Raw genomic sequence first — 17,602 nt, forward strand, 5'->3', positions numbered from 1 at the left:
AGCGGCTCAGCAGCAGTTTGTGCAGCAAGAGCACAAGCCCCCGCCGTGTCCAGGTCCCCTCGCCGCACACGGGCACACGCAGCACAACACCAGCTTCATTTGTGGGCACGGGGAAGGATGCCCACCTTGCCGCCCTCCACGTTTGGGGTGTTTTCCCCCCTTTTCTAGGGAGAACATTTAAGCCACACCGCTTCTCTGCCAGCGAGCGGCAGGCGGGGTCAGCTGCGGAGCCGAGGGCAGCTACGCGACAGGGCGCAGGGAATAATTTAATTAAGAGGAACGCGCTTCAGCGGACCTCGCTGCCTGAAAAGAAAAGCCCGGCGCCACGCAGAGCACAGCGTTTCCCCATCACCCACGAATGAAGAAAAAAGGGATGCAGCATCCCGGTACCTGCCGGGCTCTCCTCCGCCGGCGGCAGCCGGCTGCCCCGTGCCGTGACCTGCGCCAGGATCTGCTTCAGGTGGTGTTTGAAGACGGCGGTGGTCAGCTCCTCCAGGTCACAGCCCAGCACCTCTGCGGCGTTGCCCGCACACTCGAATTTCATGAACTGCTTCCTGCCGACTGGGGAGGGGGACGCGGGGGGCACGAGCGCGTCAGGCAGGGCCAGCCGGAGCAGAGCCAGGCGCAGGCTCGGCGCCTCCGGCAAACCTCCCTCCCGCTTCCGCGTGCAACCCCTCAAACTCAGAATAAAATAAAACGAAAAAGGATGCTGTTTGCAGCGCGGGGTGCGGTACCACGGCACCCCACTCCCCTTCCGTCCCCCCCTGCTGCTGGATCAGCCCTTCCCTCGCATCCCTAAGAAGCAGTTTCAGACCAGACACAGCCCTTGCCCACCTGCTCAGAGCAACGCCCTTGCAGCCTGGAAATGCCCTTTGGGCAAAGAGCTAGCCCGGGCAGAGAGCTAGCCCGGGCAGAGAGCTAGCCCGGGCAGAGAGCTAGCCCGGGCAGAGAGCTAGCCCGGGCAGAGAGCTAGCCCGTGCAAAGAGCTAGCCCGGGCAGAGAGCTAGCCCGGGCAGAGAGCTAGCCCAGGCAAAGAGGTAGCCCACGCAAAGAGCTAGCCCGCGCAAAGAGCTAGCCCGCGCAGAGAGCTAGCCCGAGCAGAGAGGTAGCCCGAGCAGAGAGGTAGGCCAGGCAGAGAGCTAGCCTGCGCAGAGAGCTAGCCCGGGCAGAGAGCTAGCAGCCCTGCTGGTGGGCAGGGAGGGGGTCTCTGCCCCCCAGCGTCACTTGGACGCTTGGCTGAGAGGGGGATGCCGAATGGCTGTAAACCAACCCACCCCAAAGGACGGTGACCACCTTGAAGGCATGGCTGCCAGGAAGAGTTTCGGCATTACCTCACTCCCCATCTGCGTAACATCACTAACTGAACCGAACAGCTTTTTCCCCTTAAAGCCCACCCGCCTCCCCTGCAGCCCCTTCTCCGTCAGGGGCAGCTCCCGCACCTCTCCCTGTGCCGGGTCGGGTCTCGGTGGCCCGGCTGCCGCAGCGTGCAGGACGCGGGGCTGCGCTCCCTGCGCACGCGCCTCTGCTAACCACAGCTGTAAGGATTTTCGCAGCTTTGCACATACTTATCATATTAAAGGCTGGCTGACGCCAGAAAGGTTGACGGATTTGTCCCTCAGGCAAATCGCTGAGCTTAAGAAGAACTTTTTTTTTTTTTTTTGGTCAGAAGATAGTTCATAACTTTAAGGATCTCAGATCAATGCTTTTGAACCTACAGCACTCCCCAGGTGCTCGGAGCATCCCACGTGGCCAACAGGACCCGGCAGAGAAGAGACCTGCTCCAAGGAGATGTTCTGAGGCAATTCAGAGCAAGTCGGGAACCGGGTGGGCCACGCGACCGACCCAGGCTGCTGCTGCGAGCACAGCAGCAGTGACGTTGTGCGCTTCAAGAGCTTCAGTGGAGCAAACCAGCAGATGTGTCTATGGAAGTTGATGGGATTACGAACAAATCCCTCAAAATCCCGGATCACCTTCCTCAGCCGTTTGCTGTCCCCGTCAGCCCGAGAGCAGCGCTCCTCGCAGCGCCGTCGGCTGACAGAGCTGGCACACATCAGTTACCTCCGGCAAGAGCGATTCCAGCTTAGTGATTAAAATCAACAGGGAAGCGATCTGCAGGATGACTCCTCTTCCAAATCCAGGAGGGAAAGGTGCTGCAGAGACAGGCAGCCAGCGCACGCTGAGGAACACGGGGGGATGAGCAGAAACGGGGGCAGATGAGCAAGTCGCCCAGAGACCTCAGGGTAGCGCTTTTCGGTGGTGACCGATGAGGAGCTGGCCCAGGGGCTCACAGCCGAGATGAGCCTTTAAAACACAGCAGGCGGCTGGGGAGAGGGTTTGGGACGGGGGGTGGGAGACGGCCGCGTCCTGGCCAGCCCCATGGGGGACTGGGGTCTCCAGCTGGCCGAGGTGATGCACGAAGCAGCAAGGGCCACGTTCCCTGTGACAAGGGCTGAGGGGTGCTTCGCAGCACACCCACGAGAGTCATCCCCCCTTTCCCTTCCCCTCGATCTTTTCCCATTATTTTTTATTCTGACTGAAGGACTCCAACATCAAGGGCTGCGCTGGAGCAGACAGAGGAATTGCCTCCACAGCCCAGGCTTTGATTTATTTTGTTTTCACTTGTTTTCACGTGTTTTCCTCTGAGCTGGCTGGACAGAGGCTGATCCCCAGCAGACAGCACATCTCTGCAAGCTGCTGCATGCCGGGGAGCGAGGGGCTGCGGGGCCGGGGCGGCACAGGCCTGTGCCGCCGGCTGGGCTCCCGCGGCCAGCACCCCTCATCAGCCACCCCGGCACCCCACATCAGCCACCCCGGCACCCCCGCATCAGCCACTCTGGCACCCCGCATCAGCCACCCCGGCACCCCGCATCAGCCACCCCGGCACCCTGCATCAGCCACTCCGGCACCCCGCATCAGCCACTCTGGCACGCCGCATCAGCCACTCCGGCACCCTGCATCAGCTGCCCTGGCACCCTGCATCAGCCGCCCTGGCACCCCACACCAGCCGCTCCGGCACCCCGCATCAGCCGCTCCGGCACCCCACGCCAGCTGCTCCGGCACCCCGCCATCAGCCGCTCCGGCACCCCACGCCAGCCGCTCCGGCACCCCGCATCAGCCGCTCTGGCACCCCACACCAGCCGCTCCAGCACCCCATGCCAGCTGCTCTGGCATCCCATGCCAGCCACTCCAGCACCCCGCATCAGCCACTCCAGCATCTCACATCAGCCGCTCCGGCATCCCACACCAAACACTCTGGCACCCCATGCCAGCCGCTCCAGCATCCCATGCCAGACACTCTGGCGCTCCGCATCAGCCGCTCTGGCAGCCCTGGGACGAGTAAGGGGCTCCGCTCAGCCCAGCCTGCTGCAGTGCAAACTCTTCCTGACGGAGCAGTTGCAAGTTGCACTTGCCCACTGTGCTGCTCGGGCGCGGAAGGCACCCGGCTGCCCTGGGCAGAGGGGTGCAGGGCCGTCTTTCACACCTCCACAAAACCAGACAGTCCCTGCCTGACCGGCATGTGGCGTCAGAGGCTGGCGCGATGCTGCCCGGCGTGTCGGTACCCCCCGGACACGCGCCTTCCCCCACCGGGGGTTGGCCCTTCGGTGCTCCCCGAACTGCACCCTCGCTGTTAGCAGCTGGCGTGTGCTGAGTCAGCAAGTCTGGGGGCACGGCCGCTGCTGCAAACCCCGCTGTGCCCGTGGCTTGCCCAGCTGCGGCTCTGCCCAGCCTGCAGCCGCCGGCCCCCCGCCCTGGCAGAGGCCGGGCACCATTTCACGCTTCATAAAATATAAAGAGCAGCAGTGGCGGGCAGCCCTCCTGGCTGGAACGTGACCATTTTAAAACACTTAAAAGGTAATTACTTCAGCCCATTTAATATTTAAGAGAAGCAGTAAGAACGTACAGGGTCAGCAGCAGCTTCGTCTCGCTCGCATGCCCACGCGTGCTGCCCGGGCAGCACCAGGGTTTCTATTTTTCATTTCAACTGGGGAAGCACGGGGAGCAGCAGGGATGCCCAGAGGGGCTGGACCCTGTCCCCTCACCCGTGCCGCTGCCCGGGCTGGTACCGACAGCAGCGGCGCACGGGGAGGGGGCTCGTGGCCGTGCAGGTCGGCAGCGCCGTTCGCCTGCCTTCCCCAGCCCCCCCGGCTGCACGGGGTACACTCTGGCAGCCTGGCCTTTTTCTTCCACTTATTTTGTCATTAAAACATTTGCATTGCTAATGGGACAAATAAAAAAGCCCATTTGTTCCTCTTTATTACCCTGGGAGGGGTCAGGGAGAGAGAGGAAGTTCCTCCTGGCTCGAATGGTTAATTTATTTGTCCTGCACTAAATTCTCCAGTCTATTCTCTGTTGACCCGTTGCCTGATGTATGACATATTAAAGCCTATATATAACAAAGGGAAGAGCTGTGTAATAGCATGATTAAAGAAATCTGCCATTCTGGCTGCATTTCCCCGACTGTTGGTAATAAAGATGTCAGAGTGCTGAACAGATAGTGCCATAACTCGGCGTGCGGGGAGACAGCCCACCCAGACCAGGAGCCGTGGTGGTGATCGTAAAAACCTCCACGAAGGAGAGGCAATGTCAGCAGGAGCCCCCGAGCCAGCCCCCCCAGGCCCTCGACAAGCCGGCGGCAGCAGCCAGGCTCCAGCCAGGACTATTCCCAGCGTTTTCTGCTCCAGCTCCCCTGGCTCGGAACCCCGGACCACGGCCAGGGCACGGAGGAAAAACCAGCTCCCACGCTGAGCAGGGACGCGGGGGGCTGCAGACCCCCCGGCGCCGCGCTGCCCGCAGGGCCGGATCTCCTCCCCGCTCCCTGCACGGCGCTTGAGCCGCTCAAAGCACAATTTCCAGGAAACCTCCTCATTTTGCAGACCCGGGAGCAGACCACGCAGCTCTGCCCAGTTAAATCCTCTTGCCAGGAAAGAAATCCAAGGGGCATCATCCAGTGCCCGGGGGCTTGCGACTCGATGGTCGCTGCACTAAGATCCAGCCGCCGGAGACCGCGTCACCTTGGTTTGGGTCTTCCCCGTGAAGCCATCAGGCTTCACCGCGGCAAAACTGCTGCTCCTGAGGGTTGCAGCCACGAAGCACAGAGAGGCACCATCCTACCGCAAACAAAACATGCAAAACCAGCTGCGCTTCCCGCTACGGCAAGAAAACTCAGGTGCCGAAGAGCAAAAGGCTTTAACGGAGAGACAGAAAAATGTGGCAAGACCGAGAGGCCAGCCCGAAGGCAATCCTTTCCAAGAGTCCTTTTGATGAACACGCAGGACAGCGAGAAGCCTTCCCGGCAGGAGCGAGGTGGCCTTGCACTCACCCGCGGCACCGAGTGACAGCAGAGCCAGGGATTTAACTACGCCCAAGGCCACCGCGGGGCGCCGGCTCCGGCACGGCCACTCGCCAGAGGGAAAGCAAAGCTAGAGCAGGGGCAGAGGCTCCCGGCGCTGGGTCCTGCCCTCGCCTCTTCACCTCCGACGCCAGGCGCAGCCAGCGCCAGCCAACGCGCGGGTGGCTCCGGCACCACCGACACAAGCAACGATGCCCGAGCTTTCCCTGCAAAGCCGCGTCCTCTGCATCACAGGAGCCCGGGGAAAGGAGGGGCTGCAGCAGGCTCCCCCGGTGCGGTTACGCCTCTAAGCGAACTGCGGAGCCGGTATCCGGGAGCGTCGCATGGTGGAGCTGCCGGGAGAGGAGCGATCGGCGCACAGCTTGGCCGTGTTGCTCGCCCGATGGCAGCCCACGCGCTGCCGGAGCGCCGGGCTTGGGCCGTGCCGGCAGCAGTACCGCAGCTCCGTCCCCTCCGCCGCGCTGCAGCCACCGGCGCGTTTTTCCCCCTTCGCAACTGTGACCACCCCGGGGAAGGATATATTTGTCTCAAAAGGGAAACTCAGGCGCAGTGCTCGTTACAGATATGCTGCTCCCTCCTCCTTTTAGCAACAGGCAGCAATAAAAAATTAGGGTAAATCTGGGCATTGAGCTTGGGCGGAACTCAGACGAAAGTGTCGTTTCCACATCAGTTACGGAAAGGTCACTGCATCTCAGAGGCTGTAAAACAGCAGCGACGATGCCGGTTTCAGGCTTTTTTCTCAGCTCTGATGGGAAAGCAGTAAGTCACCCGAGTCCACTCCCGATCGGCATCTGTGCTCGGGAAGCTGCATAATTAATGCCCGTCGGATCCTGCCTCTCCCTCTGCCTTTTCGACGGACATCCCCATTACCGTAGCGGGCTAAATGGCTTCCAGCCCTTCTGGAAACCTTCCATTTCACAGAGCTGAAAGGCTGTTCGAGGGGGTTTCACCCCTGCTGCTCCTGCCAACCCCATCTGCCCGCGGACCCTGGCGAGACGCGGCCGCGCGCCGCCCCACCGGCGCGTGGGACCCCGGGCTCGGCCCCTCCTTCTGCTCCAGCCCCGGCACGACCCAGGCCTGTCTCACAAACCGCTCGATGCCTCAGTTTCCTGGGTCTGAAGCAGGGACGCTCCTCCTCCTGCCTCCCAAGCGCACGACGCGGCGGCAGCGGCGCCCTGCGGGACCCAGCCTGGGCCGCGGCGGCCCACAGCTGCCAGCAGTCCCCCATACCGGACCCCCAAACGCCCCCCGGCTGCCTGGGCCCTCCCATCCCTTCGCCGCTGGGGCTGCCGCCGCGGGGGACCGGCCCCTGCCCACGCGGCGACACGGGAGCGCGGGCGGATGCAGGACGCCGCCGACCTCCACAGGGCTGGGGTTCGCTCCCCAGCCTGCGTGGTGGCTCCAGCCCCGGCTCCGGCACTTCTGCCCTGATGGTTTTCCTCCATCCAAGGGGTTTGGGCCGCTGGTTTCGCGGCAGCCCCTGCCCAGCGTGCCGGGGGGGCCGGGGGAGCCGGGCTCGGCTCCCGCCCGCAGCACGCGCCGGCCCGCGGCGCCGGGAGCACTTCAGTCACTTGCCGCCGCTATCAGAGGCGCGCGGTGGGAATCCCGCAGAAAGCAGGGAGCCGCGACGCTGTATTTTTATAACAGTCGGCAAAACGGGCAGCTTGAGAGCGAGCTGAATGCCAACCCCCAGCGGCGCCCAAAACCTCCTTCCCGGTTAAAGAGGCAATGAATAAATGGAAATATGTAATTCCGCAGCCCACAAAGGGGACTGGAAGCACTTAGGTGAATGGGTACCGAGGATGCCCCGCTGGCCTCTGGCTGTCAGGCTGCTTTCTCACAAAAAGAGCCGCTTTAACACGTTTCAAAGGCAACGGGAAACGCTGACGCCGGGATGGAGCAGGCTTTTGAAATTCAGCCTTTTCCTCTCGGTGTTTTTCTAGCTGCAAACTAGTATTTTCCACTCTCAGCCAGAGAGGGGAGGTGCTATTCCCTCCTGCTTTATTCCTGGACAAACTGAATTTGTGATGAGAGGATAGCCATCGGCAGGAGGAAAAAAAGGTGCCTTTAACCTGCGCCGGGGCCCGGCAGCCGGAGCACGGCGCGTGCCGTGGCCGCCCTGGCGCGGATGCCGGCAGCGGAGGCTGCGACGGTGGCTGCAGCGCCTGGCCGCGCTCCTGAATGCCGGTGAAAAACCAGCAACGAGGCTCCCTTTGGTGAGCTTTCGAGGAGAGGATTTTGAATATACAACTTCAAAGTGCATGAAAGGGGAAGGGACGGGGTGGCGATCAGAGACAGGTTTAACCACATTAAAAGAGTCACCGCCCCCACTGAGACTTTTGCTCCATCCAGCTTTGATCCCTTTTTTATCCATGCGTCCTTTCATTCCTCCCCTCGTGTTGACGCACGCCGGGGGAATCAATACCAGAGCGAGCGATGCTGAGACATGCTCTGGTTGTTAATCCCACACCCAAGTCCTCTCCGAAGCCACAAGCGCTGCCTGGGCCCGCCATTAACGTTCCTATCCATGCTGAAATAACTGCGACAAAATTTGCTGAATATAGCACTTGATTCACTTCTAGACTGACTTGCCGGATGCTTGGGGCAGAAAGTTCAGTAAGTTTGAGCAAACCAGCTCAGCTCACCCAGCAAACCCTCCGTGGCCAACACAGGAACCGTCCCTCCGTCTGCCTTTGAGCCGGTCACTCGTAAAATGGGACGCGTCTCCAGGATCTGCTCTCCCGAAAACTCGCAAGGCAGAAGGACTGGCCTTTTTTTTTTTTTTTTTTTTTTTGCCAAGAGCCTTATCCCACACTTCAGTCTGAGACAGCAGGGTCATGTTTTTAAAAGTTGGAAGGGCGTTAGGGGCGATGGAGATGGGGGAAGAGAACACCAGAGAGAAGGAGAAAGAGAACTCGCGGTAAGTGACGACAGCATTCATCCTTTTAAAATAATTAATAAATGATTAATGGCATAAATTACCATAAGATATGTTATGACATGTTGCAGAGACATTTATAAATGTCTATGGCTTAGTTTATAGCAGCCTTTATGCAGCCCTCATAAATTGAAGTGTGTAAATCAATGTGGCTGTCTCTAAAATGGGTTAGAGCACATCTTAAAATAATTTATAAGGGATAAGGCAATTTCTATGCGCCTGTATTAACGAAGTCTTTATAAATACAGTCTTCATCCAGCCTCATCCTATTATAATTCAGTTACCGTACTAGACACTTAAGAGATGATAGAATTATTGCTGCCTGAAGCTGTCCCTTCGCAGTGTCATTGGGGACAACGTGCCAACGAACGCGTTGCCCGCCCCGGCCCTTCCCAGAGAGCAGGCACGAGGCGGTGCCGTGCAGCCCCGTCCGGCATCGCCCCGCTCCTCCGCGGGCAACGAAGAGCTCGGAGCAACCGCCCGTGCAACAGCCTCTGGGCGAGCGTCGCTCCCGGACGCCCCTTGGTGCGCAACGCGCCCACGCCCCCAACACCGCTGGGACGTGCTTCCTCGCCCTCCTCCAACGCCGGCACCGGGATGAGGCATGAGGAAAGGAGAGGCAGGAGCCGCTCTTACCTTTACAGGCGCCGGCGGCTCCCAGGTGGTAGATGCCGGCTAAGACGCGCCAGACGGCTGCCTGCTCCTCCGCTGTGAAGCCCAGCGTGCCCATGGCAGCCCGGAGCTGGGCGAATGCTGCCGAGGCTTTCTGCTTCTCCTCCGGCTGCAGAGAAGGGAGGGGAGACGTCACTGCCTGTGCCAGAGCATCGCGGGCGCTGGGGACGGGGGGGACGCACGCGGCGAAAGGGCACATGAAAACCATAAGACCATCGAGGAAGAGACAGCAAGGGGACCCTAGGAACAGCTTGGACAGCCATGGGGGAAGCCTCAGGCAGGTTCCTCAAGAGCCTGGCGTTAGGAGCAAGCCTGGGTACGTCTTCTCGTCATACAACTACACATAATCCCCACTTCAGGAGCGTCCACAGAGCGTCTACCCGAACCTGCTGCTGCACCAGCAGAGCGAGGGCCGCCGTGCCTCGCCGTGCCCTCCGTGAGAGCCGCTGCTCAAAGAGCCGACTCCTTTGGCTGCTGGACCTGAGCAGGAGCTCACTAATGAAGATCAAACATCGAATTCATCAATAGATGATCTAACTGCAAATTGCTGCGATCCATCCCAGTGCTTTAGCTTGTGGGCAATCTGCCTGATCTTTGCAAATGGCTCAGACTAATAAGGAGACGGTGCTAGAAATCAAATGCAGTATTTTTAGCCCCTAAAAATCACATTCTGGGTTCTGCAAAGGATACGCGCGCCCCACAGGAGCTGCTGCCACAAGGAAACATCGGGGTTGTTGACCCCAGAGCAGCAGGATCTGTCCCCGGGACGGGTGGCGGGCGTCCGAAACCCAAGCACAGACACCAGGCAGCAGCGGCCCCGGTCCCGGTGGCTCCCCTGCTCCCGCGGGGCTGTCAAGAGGGGTGCTGGAGGCTGTTTGGGCAGACCCATCCTCACACTCCGACGTTCGCTCCCCGCCTCCACGTGCCCGGTACGGCAGCGCCATTCCGAGTCACCCAGCAGCCGAGGACCCCACTCGTCCTCTAACCCGGGGTGACGAAGCGCGTGCGCTGCAGCGTCCTGCTGCAGGCGGCCGCATGGCCCCGGCACTTCTTCCTACCTTTGAGAACGGCTTGATCCCAAAGGAGTTGCTCTCAGGTGCCTGGTGCAAGTGCAGCATCGTCCTGGAAGCCGTTACAGAAAATGAGCCTCAAGCTCCCTCCTGCCCCTGGCACTCCCCAAACCCCCTGCACTCCCCACACCCCCTGCCCTCTCTTCGGGGAGCACCTCTGACACGCGCAGAGCCCCTTGGCCTTTACAGCGACATCCGAGCGGCCTCGTCAGAACGGGCTCCCGTGGCTCTGCCCCGTGCAGGGGGACGGAGCCGGCACCAGATGCACCAGGACACTTTGCCTCGGGCAGCCCAGGGACGCGCAGCCTGGGGGGGAAAGCCAGGAGCGAGCAGGGAAAGGGGCCTCTATCTCATTTGAACAGCCCAATTTCAGTTTTAGTGAAGGGGCAAAGAAAGGACCAGAAAATGCCCCTAGAAAGTCTCTAATACAAGAATCCCTGCTGCATCACTAATGTCATCACCCTCACAATTTCTTTCTTATCAGAGGGGTCTCAAAAACCACGTTGCTGGAGCAAACTTGGGTATAAACCACGGGGGAGCCCCTCGGTGATGGGGGTGCCCATCAGCCGAGCAGCCAGGCGAGGAGCGGAGCCGCCCGGTGCCGTGGGAGCCGCACACCCACCTGTGCGCCGCATCCAGCCCCGCCAGCATCAGGGGGAAGACGTTGAAGCTGCTCTCTCCGTGGGGCTGCTGGGCGACGCGGCCCCTCTCCAGCAGCATGGTCTAGGAAGGGAGCGGAGGCAGGCGTGAGCGGCAGCCCCCAGCCCCCAGCCGCAGGCAGGGACAGCCCTCGGCGTGGGCAGGGTGGCCGGTGTGCCGGGGCATCCAGGCACATGGGGAAGAGAGGGGACAGTGGCACCTGCAGACGGGGAGATGCTACTGGGAGCTGTCAAGGAGGGGCTGGATTTCTCCTTGCAGAGCCATGGCTGGCTTTGGAGGCTGCCCCTCCCGCACGAGCCAGAGCCGAATCGCACCCCAGGCGTGCATCAAGGGGCAACATCTCAGCGCGTGGGTGCAACACCCACGGTCCCTCCCTGCCTCCGCAGGTCTGGCGATGCGGTGGCCCTAACATGCTACAGTCTCTGCATAAGCCATTGCCTGGGGTTGAGACAAGCCCAGATCGGCCTCCAGCCTCATCAGTGCCAGCCCTGACACCAGGAACGAGTCCCTGCAGGGTTGTCTCGTCCTCCCATGAGCAATCCAGGAGGGTACTAGTGGTCTGGAAAGCGAATGCTCCGAGGGGCACGTTCCCACTCCTGTGCAAGGACAGCCATGCAGGGCCATCACGTTCCTGGCGGTGCCCGGGGCAGAGGAGGGGCAGCGATGGGGCAGCAAAGAGAAGCCCCGGTGCTCCCCACAGGCAGACGCTGGCTCAGGCCCTCTCCTCCATCAGACGAGGCCTGTGGGCACGGGCAGCTCTGTGCAAAGTGCCTTTGCGTAACAGCCCTGATGGTGATAAAAGCCCCCAGACGCTTCTGCTCAAGGCTGGTGCACAAGATGCTGCTAATGAAGTGCTGAATTATACATCCCCTCATAAACATTTAATTCCAGCGCTGTTCTGCGCTCCCTGCCGGGGAGGGGGTGACGGGCTGCAGGGGACCCCACCACGCTGCCGGCAGAGCTCCTGCTCCGCTGCGATCTGGGGCATCTTTGGGGCAGGAGCAGCAGCAGAGCGGAGCAGCGCTCCTCTCGTGCCCAGCCTGGCCGGGAAGCGCGGCACAGGGACTGTTCGCCCCTGTCCCCAGGACCCCCAGTTTCAGCCACAGCCCTCCCGTCTCGCCAGGCGACAGGACCTGCGGGGTACCTGGAGGTGAGCAGCAGTTATCTGGCCGGTGGCACTGAAATCCAGCGACAGGACCATGGAGAAGCGCGTGGAGCTGCTGCTGTGGCTGGCGGTCACTGACCCAAAGGCTCCCAGGACTGTGAACATCGCTTGGATCTTCTCCACTGCAAAACCAGCACCGGCAGCCCCTGAGCCGCCCTGCGATGGCTGCAGCCCTGCGGCGCTCCAGCACGCACCGGGAGAGCCAGACCCCGCTGCTGCTGCACCAGCGCAGCCTCAGAGCTGCAAACAGACACTGGAGGAGGCTTCTCCTCCTGGCTGCACCTCTGCCTGCTCCTTCCAGGGGTCTGTCCCAGCACACAGGGACCCGGGGCACTGGCTGGGCATGGGGTTAGCATCCTGCACCGCAAGAGCACGTGTGCACTAGCAGGAGGGGGATGTGCCAGCCTGCCTGCACCTCCACCCTGCTCCGGGCCATTCATCAGCCCTTTGCAAGAGCATGCTATACCTGGAGCTTGCCCAGACCTCCAAAATCCAAACTTGCCCTCTAAAGATACTGATTGCTTAACAGAGCTGCCTCTCACGTCACCAGTAACTTGATCAGATGGGAAAAGTGCTGCCCTAGGCACGCAAGGAATTCCCTTCTGGTGCTTACGCGGGTGTTTATCAAAACAGCAAATCTGTTGGGTCTGGGACGGATAAGAGGCGCAGCCCTGCCGCTCGCCTGCCTCCCGTGCTGCACTTGCACAGCCTCACGGAGCCACCCCAATGGGGCACAAATCAGGCCGGGAACAGGTCAAACGGAGGCCATCACATGGAAACAGCATCTCATTCACGTTTGCACGCACGCCCCAGCCTGCATGGACGGTCTCTGCACACTGCCTCTGCCCACTGCCAAGTGCCCTGCAGCCCTGCTGCTGGGGCTTGCTGCATCGCTGCTGGGTCGCAGCGGCCGCCTGGCCCCATACCTGAGACCCTGCCGTCCACGCTGCCCACCATGCTCCATACCTGAGACCCTGCCGTCCATGCTGCCCCGTGCCGCGTACCTGAGACCCTGCCGTCCATGCTGCCCCATGCTCCATACTTGAGACCCTGCTGTCCATGCTGCCCCGTGCCACATACCTGAGACCCTGCTGTCCATGCTGCCCCGTGCCGCGAACCTGAGACCCTGCCGTCCATGCTGCCCCGTGCCGCGAACCTGAGACCCTGCCGTCCACGCTGCCCCATGCTGCGTACCTGAGACCCTGCCGTCCACGCTGCCTGCCATTCCCACCAGGTACTCCAGGGCACTCTGGCAGCATGTGGTCTTCCCAGCGCCGCTGCGCCCCAGGGGCACGATGGCCTGATCCTGCCGCTGCATCAGCAGGTTCCTGTAGGCTCTCTGTGCCACCGAGCAGATGTGCGGGGACATGCTGTCCCGCTTCCCCTTGAACACCTGCGGGCAGGGAGAGAGTGGGAGAGCACATTCCAAAACAGGCTCCTTGTAGAGAAAATCCTGAAGACACATCACACTCAGGGTGATGGTTTCTCCCCAGGCTGCAGACACCCCGAGATTCCCCGGGGAACGGGGAAGGGCGCCCGGCCCGGCCAGCCTAGCCTTGCCAGACCAGCACGGGGGAGAGGGTGGGGGACCCGCAGCAGGACCCGCTCCAGCTTGCGGGTGAGCCAGAGCTCTGCCAAGCACCACCCCAGGCGCTGCGCCCCGGGCCCGATCCCACCCCAGCCAGGGCACCCCAGACGGCTCGTGGGGTGCAGTCACAGCAGCACAGCGATTTTCTCCGGGAAACCATGAAAAACCCTGTGCTGGGAGCAGTGCCCAGCTAAAGGCATCCCCGGCCCCGAGCGTCCCCGGCCCCGAGTGTCCCGAGCGCGGCCGCGCGCTGTGGCGGCCCCACGGTGCCATCTGCCGGCACCGCAGCGCCCCGCGCCCTCCGCCACTGCCCCCACGGGGGTCGGTGACCGCTTCCCACGGGGGATCCCGGCCGCCCCGCGGTGCCCCCGCTCACCTTCCCCGAGCTGCTGCTGGCGGCGGAGCCGCGCCCGATGGCCACCAGGCTGGGCCCGGCGTAGGTGTAGCGCAGCCCGGCCTGGTAGCGCTGCTGCAGCGTGTTCATGGCGCTGCACTCGTTGAGGCTGACGAGCGCGGCCAGATCCTCGGCGTGATCCAGGCTGGGCGGGTTGGTCTGCAGGAGGAGAGCCAGAGCCCCCCTCCAGCTCTGCCACTGCGGTGCGAGCCGGGCTGGACCCCACCGGCACCCCGACCCCTCGGACCCGGCCGGAGCAACGGGGCTGCCCTGGGTCTAACGGTGCCCTGGCACTGCCCCGTGCCAGGCGCTGTGGCCGGGGCTCCCATCCCTGCGCCAGCCAAAACCGAGGAGGGGGCTCACCCGTTGCACACTGTCCTCGTCCACCTCGGTGACGTTGCCGTCTGCCTCCCGGCGCACCCTCACCCTCCCCGCCGGCAGCTCAGGTGTCCCCACGTCGGGCTTGAGCTGCGTGGCTGCAAGGAGAGGATGATGAGTCCCTCCTGCGCAGCATGGCCGAGGCAGCTCGGGGCAGAGCTGGCTGCGGCGTGGGGAGCTGCCGAGGGGCCACCTCTGACCGCAGCCCCGCTGGGGCACAGCCAGGCACGGTGCCAGAGCAGCACCCGGCTCCCACCCTTATCCCATCCCACAGCCAGGCTCAAGACAGCTCTTCTCTTCGGCGCTGCAAAGCAAGGGTGGAGGAAGGCCAGTTACCGAGCGTGAATCCGTCCTGCTGGACAAGCCAGACCTTCTCCGCTTCATACCAAACATCCCTCGGAGCCTACTGGGACGAGAGAGGGGAATCATGCAGGAGCCGGCAGAAAACTGAGCTGGACAAACTGCACTTGCCCCACGGACAGCAACACTTCCAGCCGGGACCCCTGCCCCTCCTCTGCCCTCCTGGCTGGCCCCAGGGGCACCTTCCCCCAGCCCCCCGCCGAGCCCACCTGAACGTGAAGAGATGCACGAAACTAGAAAATGGCATCAGTGCCCCCAGGAGACAGGGTAACTGCGGACACGTTACCTGGTCCTTGTCCATGCTCTCGCCCATCTCCTCTTTGCTCTCTCCCGGTGCCTCTTTACCCTCTCCCGGCTCTTCCTTCATCTTCCCCACCTCCTCTGCCACATCTTCTGACTTTTCTTGGATCCCTCCTGGCTCCCCCTTGGGCTCCTCTGACTTGTTTGCAGTTTTTCCAGGCTTTTTGGTTTCCCTTGGCTCCTTCTTGCCACCTCCAACATCTTTCTTCATCTTCTCTGGCTCCTTCCTGGCTGGCCCCAGCTCCCTCTTGGGTCTCACCTTGGCTGGGTGCTGCTCGTGGCTCGGGGGTGCCCCCTTCTCCTTGGTGCTCTCGGGGCCTGTCCCCTTGGGGGTGTCCTCCTCCTTTGCTGGGACCTTGCTGCACGGCTGGGGGCCCTTGCTGGGTGTGGGGGCTGGAGCCGGGGGGCTGCCCCCCAGGTGGAGGTCCTTGGGGCTCTTCTCGGGGCACGATGGCTTCGCTGACTTGGGAGCCTCCAGGTGAGGGGTCTCCGCTGGTTTGGGGGCAGCCGCTGCCGGGCTGGGCGCGGGGGACGGGGCTTTGCTGGGGATGGCCCCTGGTGCAGCCCTCCCAGGTGGCAGCTCCTTGCGTGGGGGGGCTGGGACCCCCTCGCCCCCCTGCCCCTCTGCGTGCAGCCCGTTCTGCAGCGGCTGTCCCTCGCTGGCCGCCTCTCCTCCGGCAGCTGGGGTGTCCCCGGCTCTGGCCTCGCCGTCCTCCCCCACGGGCTGCCAAGCAACGGAGAGGAGCCAGGTGCGACAGGGACAGGGCGAAGGACCCGACCTGGCCCAGGCCCCAGGAGCCGCAGCCCGGTACAGGACGCCAGCGCAAAGCAGAGCCTGACAGGACATGGAGCTCCAGCCCCGACCCGCTCACTCAGGGCATGGCCGGTGGCTGCAGCTACCTGGACCTGGCTGCACTGTTGCCGTCGGTGGCATCCTCCTCCTCCTCCTCCTCCTCCTCCTCTTCCTCCTCCTCCTCCTCCTCCTCCTCCTCCTCCGCCACATCCCCTCCCTCCACCCGCTGTGTCCGGGGCCACCGCGCGGTGCGGTGCCCCGGGACAGCCCATGCACTGCCCTTCCTGCACTCAGTGAGCTGAACCGGAGAGCCTCGCGCTCTGCTTAATTACTCGCCTTCCAATTAAGCAAGTCAGGAACGGCAAGTTGCATTAATGAAGTCTCCAGCATTAGGTGCCCAAGGCTGGCGGCTGGCTGGGGCCACAGCTTGCTGCAGCCGACAGCATGCTGCGCGCCTGGGCCTCGCAAAAGCTCATGCAAAAAGAAAAAGCTCAGGCTGGCGGCTGTGGCCAGTGCCGGGGGGGCCTGCAGCCCCCCAAGGTGGGGGCTGGCAGCCCCGCAGCAACCCCAGCTGCTGCCTCGGACGGGAACTACCTTGGGCCGGGGACGGCCGGGGACAGCCGGGGACAGCCGGGGACAGCCGGCCAGCGCCGAGGCAGGACGCGCCGGCGCTGCGCGGGGTACATCACCGCTCACCTCCTCTTTCACGCTCGCCTTGGTTTCCTTCTTCCGTTTCGCCGCCTTGGCCTCCTTCTCCGTCTCCCGCACGAGCTGCTTGATGAACCCCCCGGGGATGACCGACAGGAGCAGGGGGGGCGCGGCCGGGGGCGGCCCCCGGTCCTCGTCCCGTATCTGTTTGCAGGAGCAGAGGCTGGGTTACGGGGCTCGGCGCGGCGACGCGAGCCCCGGCAAAGCCAGCCCCGCGGGCACGTTAGCGGCACGCGCAGCGCAGCATCAGCACCCCGCTCTGCCGGCGGGGCCGGCCACAGGCATCTTGCAGGTTGCCGGTGAGGCCGTGGGCCGCCCGCGAGCGTCAGGCTGGATGGGGGATGTGGCGAGCAGGAGGAGAAGCACCGAGGAGAAAAGCCCAGCAGAGAAGCGCCGAGTTCCCACACGCCGCCAAGGGCTGGGTGCTGCGGGCAGCCCGCGAGCGCGGCCGGCTCTGCCCGACACCCAGCAGCTCCGTCAGGGCCACGGGAGGAACCGTCCCGGCTGCAGCGAGGCGAGAAGCCGCTCCCAGCATCACCGCGGCCGCACGCAGACCTGCGGGTCCCTCCACGCCAGGCCCCAAAACCCGGCCCCACTTCCCGCAGCTCCCACAGCAAAGGGCTTTCCCGGCCGTGCCACCGCACGGCAGCGCCAGCACCGTGCCCTGCGCACTCCCACGAGTCTGGGCCCTGCCGAGAACCGCGTGCCCCGAACAGCAGCGGAATCGCCCAAACCGGAACATTCAGGCTGCAAAGGTGCCCGCAGGGGTGGACACGGCACGAGCGACGCGCGCAGGGAGCCGAGGGGACGCCGACCCCGGGGGCGTGCGGCGGGCTGGCTGCGGTGCGTCCCCCCGCCCAGCATCGAGCCCCCGGGCAGCCTGCGAGCATCCAGCCCCGAAACACTGCTGGTGCCACCCCGGACCGAGACTTTCCTTCTGTTCCCAGAGCGCGAGGCGCGAGGAGATGGCCATGCCGGCGGCGAGGCGGGACGGTGCTGTACAGAGAGCCGCAGGGCCACGCCGGGCACACGAGGCGGAGAGAGAGGACAGTTAGCCAAGGGCTCCTGCCAGCCCCGGGGCCGTGCCGGCGGCCGTGCCAGAGCTGGCAGCACCATCACCGTGCCGGGCATTCCCCCCGGGCTGAGCTCAGGGCACTGGCTGGAAGGCGGCAGCCCGGGCACGGAGAGGACAGGCGGTTTGGCAGCGCTGGGGAGGGCACAGCCGT

General features: G+C 63.3%; 1 protein-coding gene across 1 annotated transcript in view; it reads right to left on the reverse strand.

Moving 5' to 3' along the window:
* The window catches only part of MYO18B (myosin XVIIIB), a gene marked incomplete at both ends in the record, with an annotated part of 71,792 nt that extends 54,443 nt beyond the window's left edge, over window positions 1–17,349 (reverse strand). The window contains 12 exons of the mRNA XM_082007830.1: window positions 391–561; window positions 8,925–9,069; window positions 10,019–10,082; window positions 10,653–10,753; window positions 11,835–11,977; window positions 13,050–13,248; window positions 13,820–13,996; window positions 14,201–14,313; window positions 14,552–14,618; window positions 14,862–15,599; window positions 16,365–16,520; window positions 17,311–17,349. Of these exons, the coding sequence (XP_081863956.1) occupies window positions 391–561; window positions 8,925–9,069; window positions 10,019–10,082; window positions 10,653–10,753; window positions 11,835–11,977; window positions 13,050–13,248; window positions 13,820–13,996; window positions 14,201–14,313; window positions 14,552–14,618; window positions 14,862–15,599; window positions 16,365–16,520; window positions 17,311–17,349 (2,113 nt within the window). The remainder of the gene's footprint in view (window positions 1–390; window positions 562–8,924; window positions 9,070–10,018; window positions 10,083–10,652; window positions 10,754–11,834; window positions 11,978–13,049; window positions 13,249–13,819; window positions 13,997–14,200; window positions 14,314–14,551; window positions 14,619–14,861; window positions 15,600–16,364; window positions 16,521–17,310) is intronic.
* Between the last annotated feature and the right edge of the window lie 253 nt (window positions 17,350–17,602).

This window comes from Phaethon aethereus (assembly GCF_964289735.1).
Source record: "Phaethon aethereus genome assembly, chromosome: 17".
NCBI lineage: Eukaryota > Metazoa > Chordata > Aves > Phaethontiformes > Phaethontidae > Phaethon > Phaethon aethereus.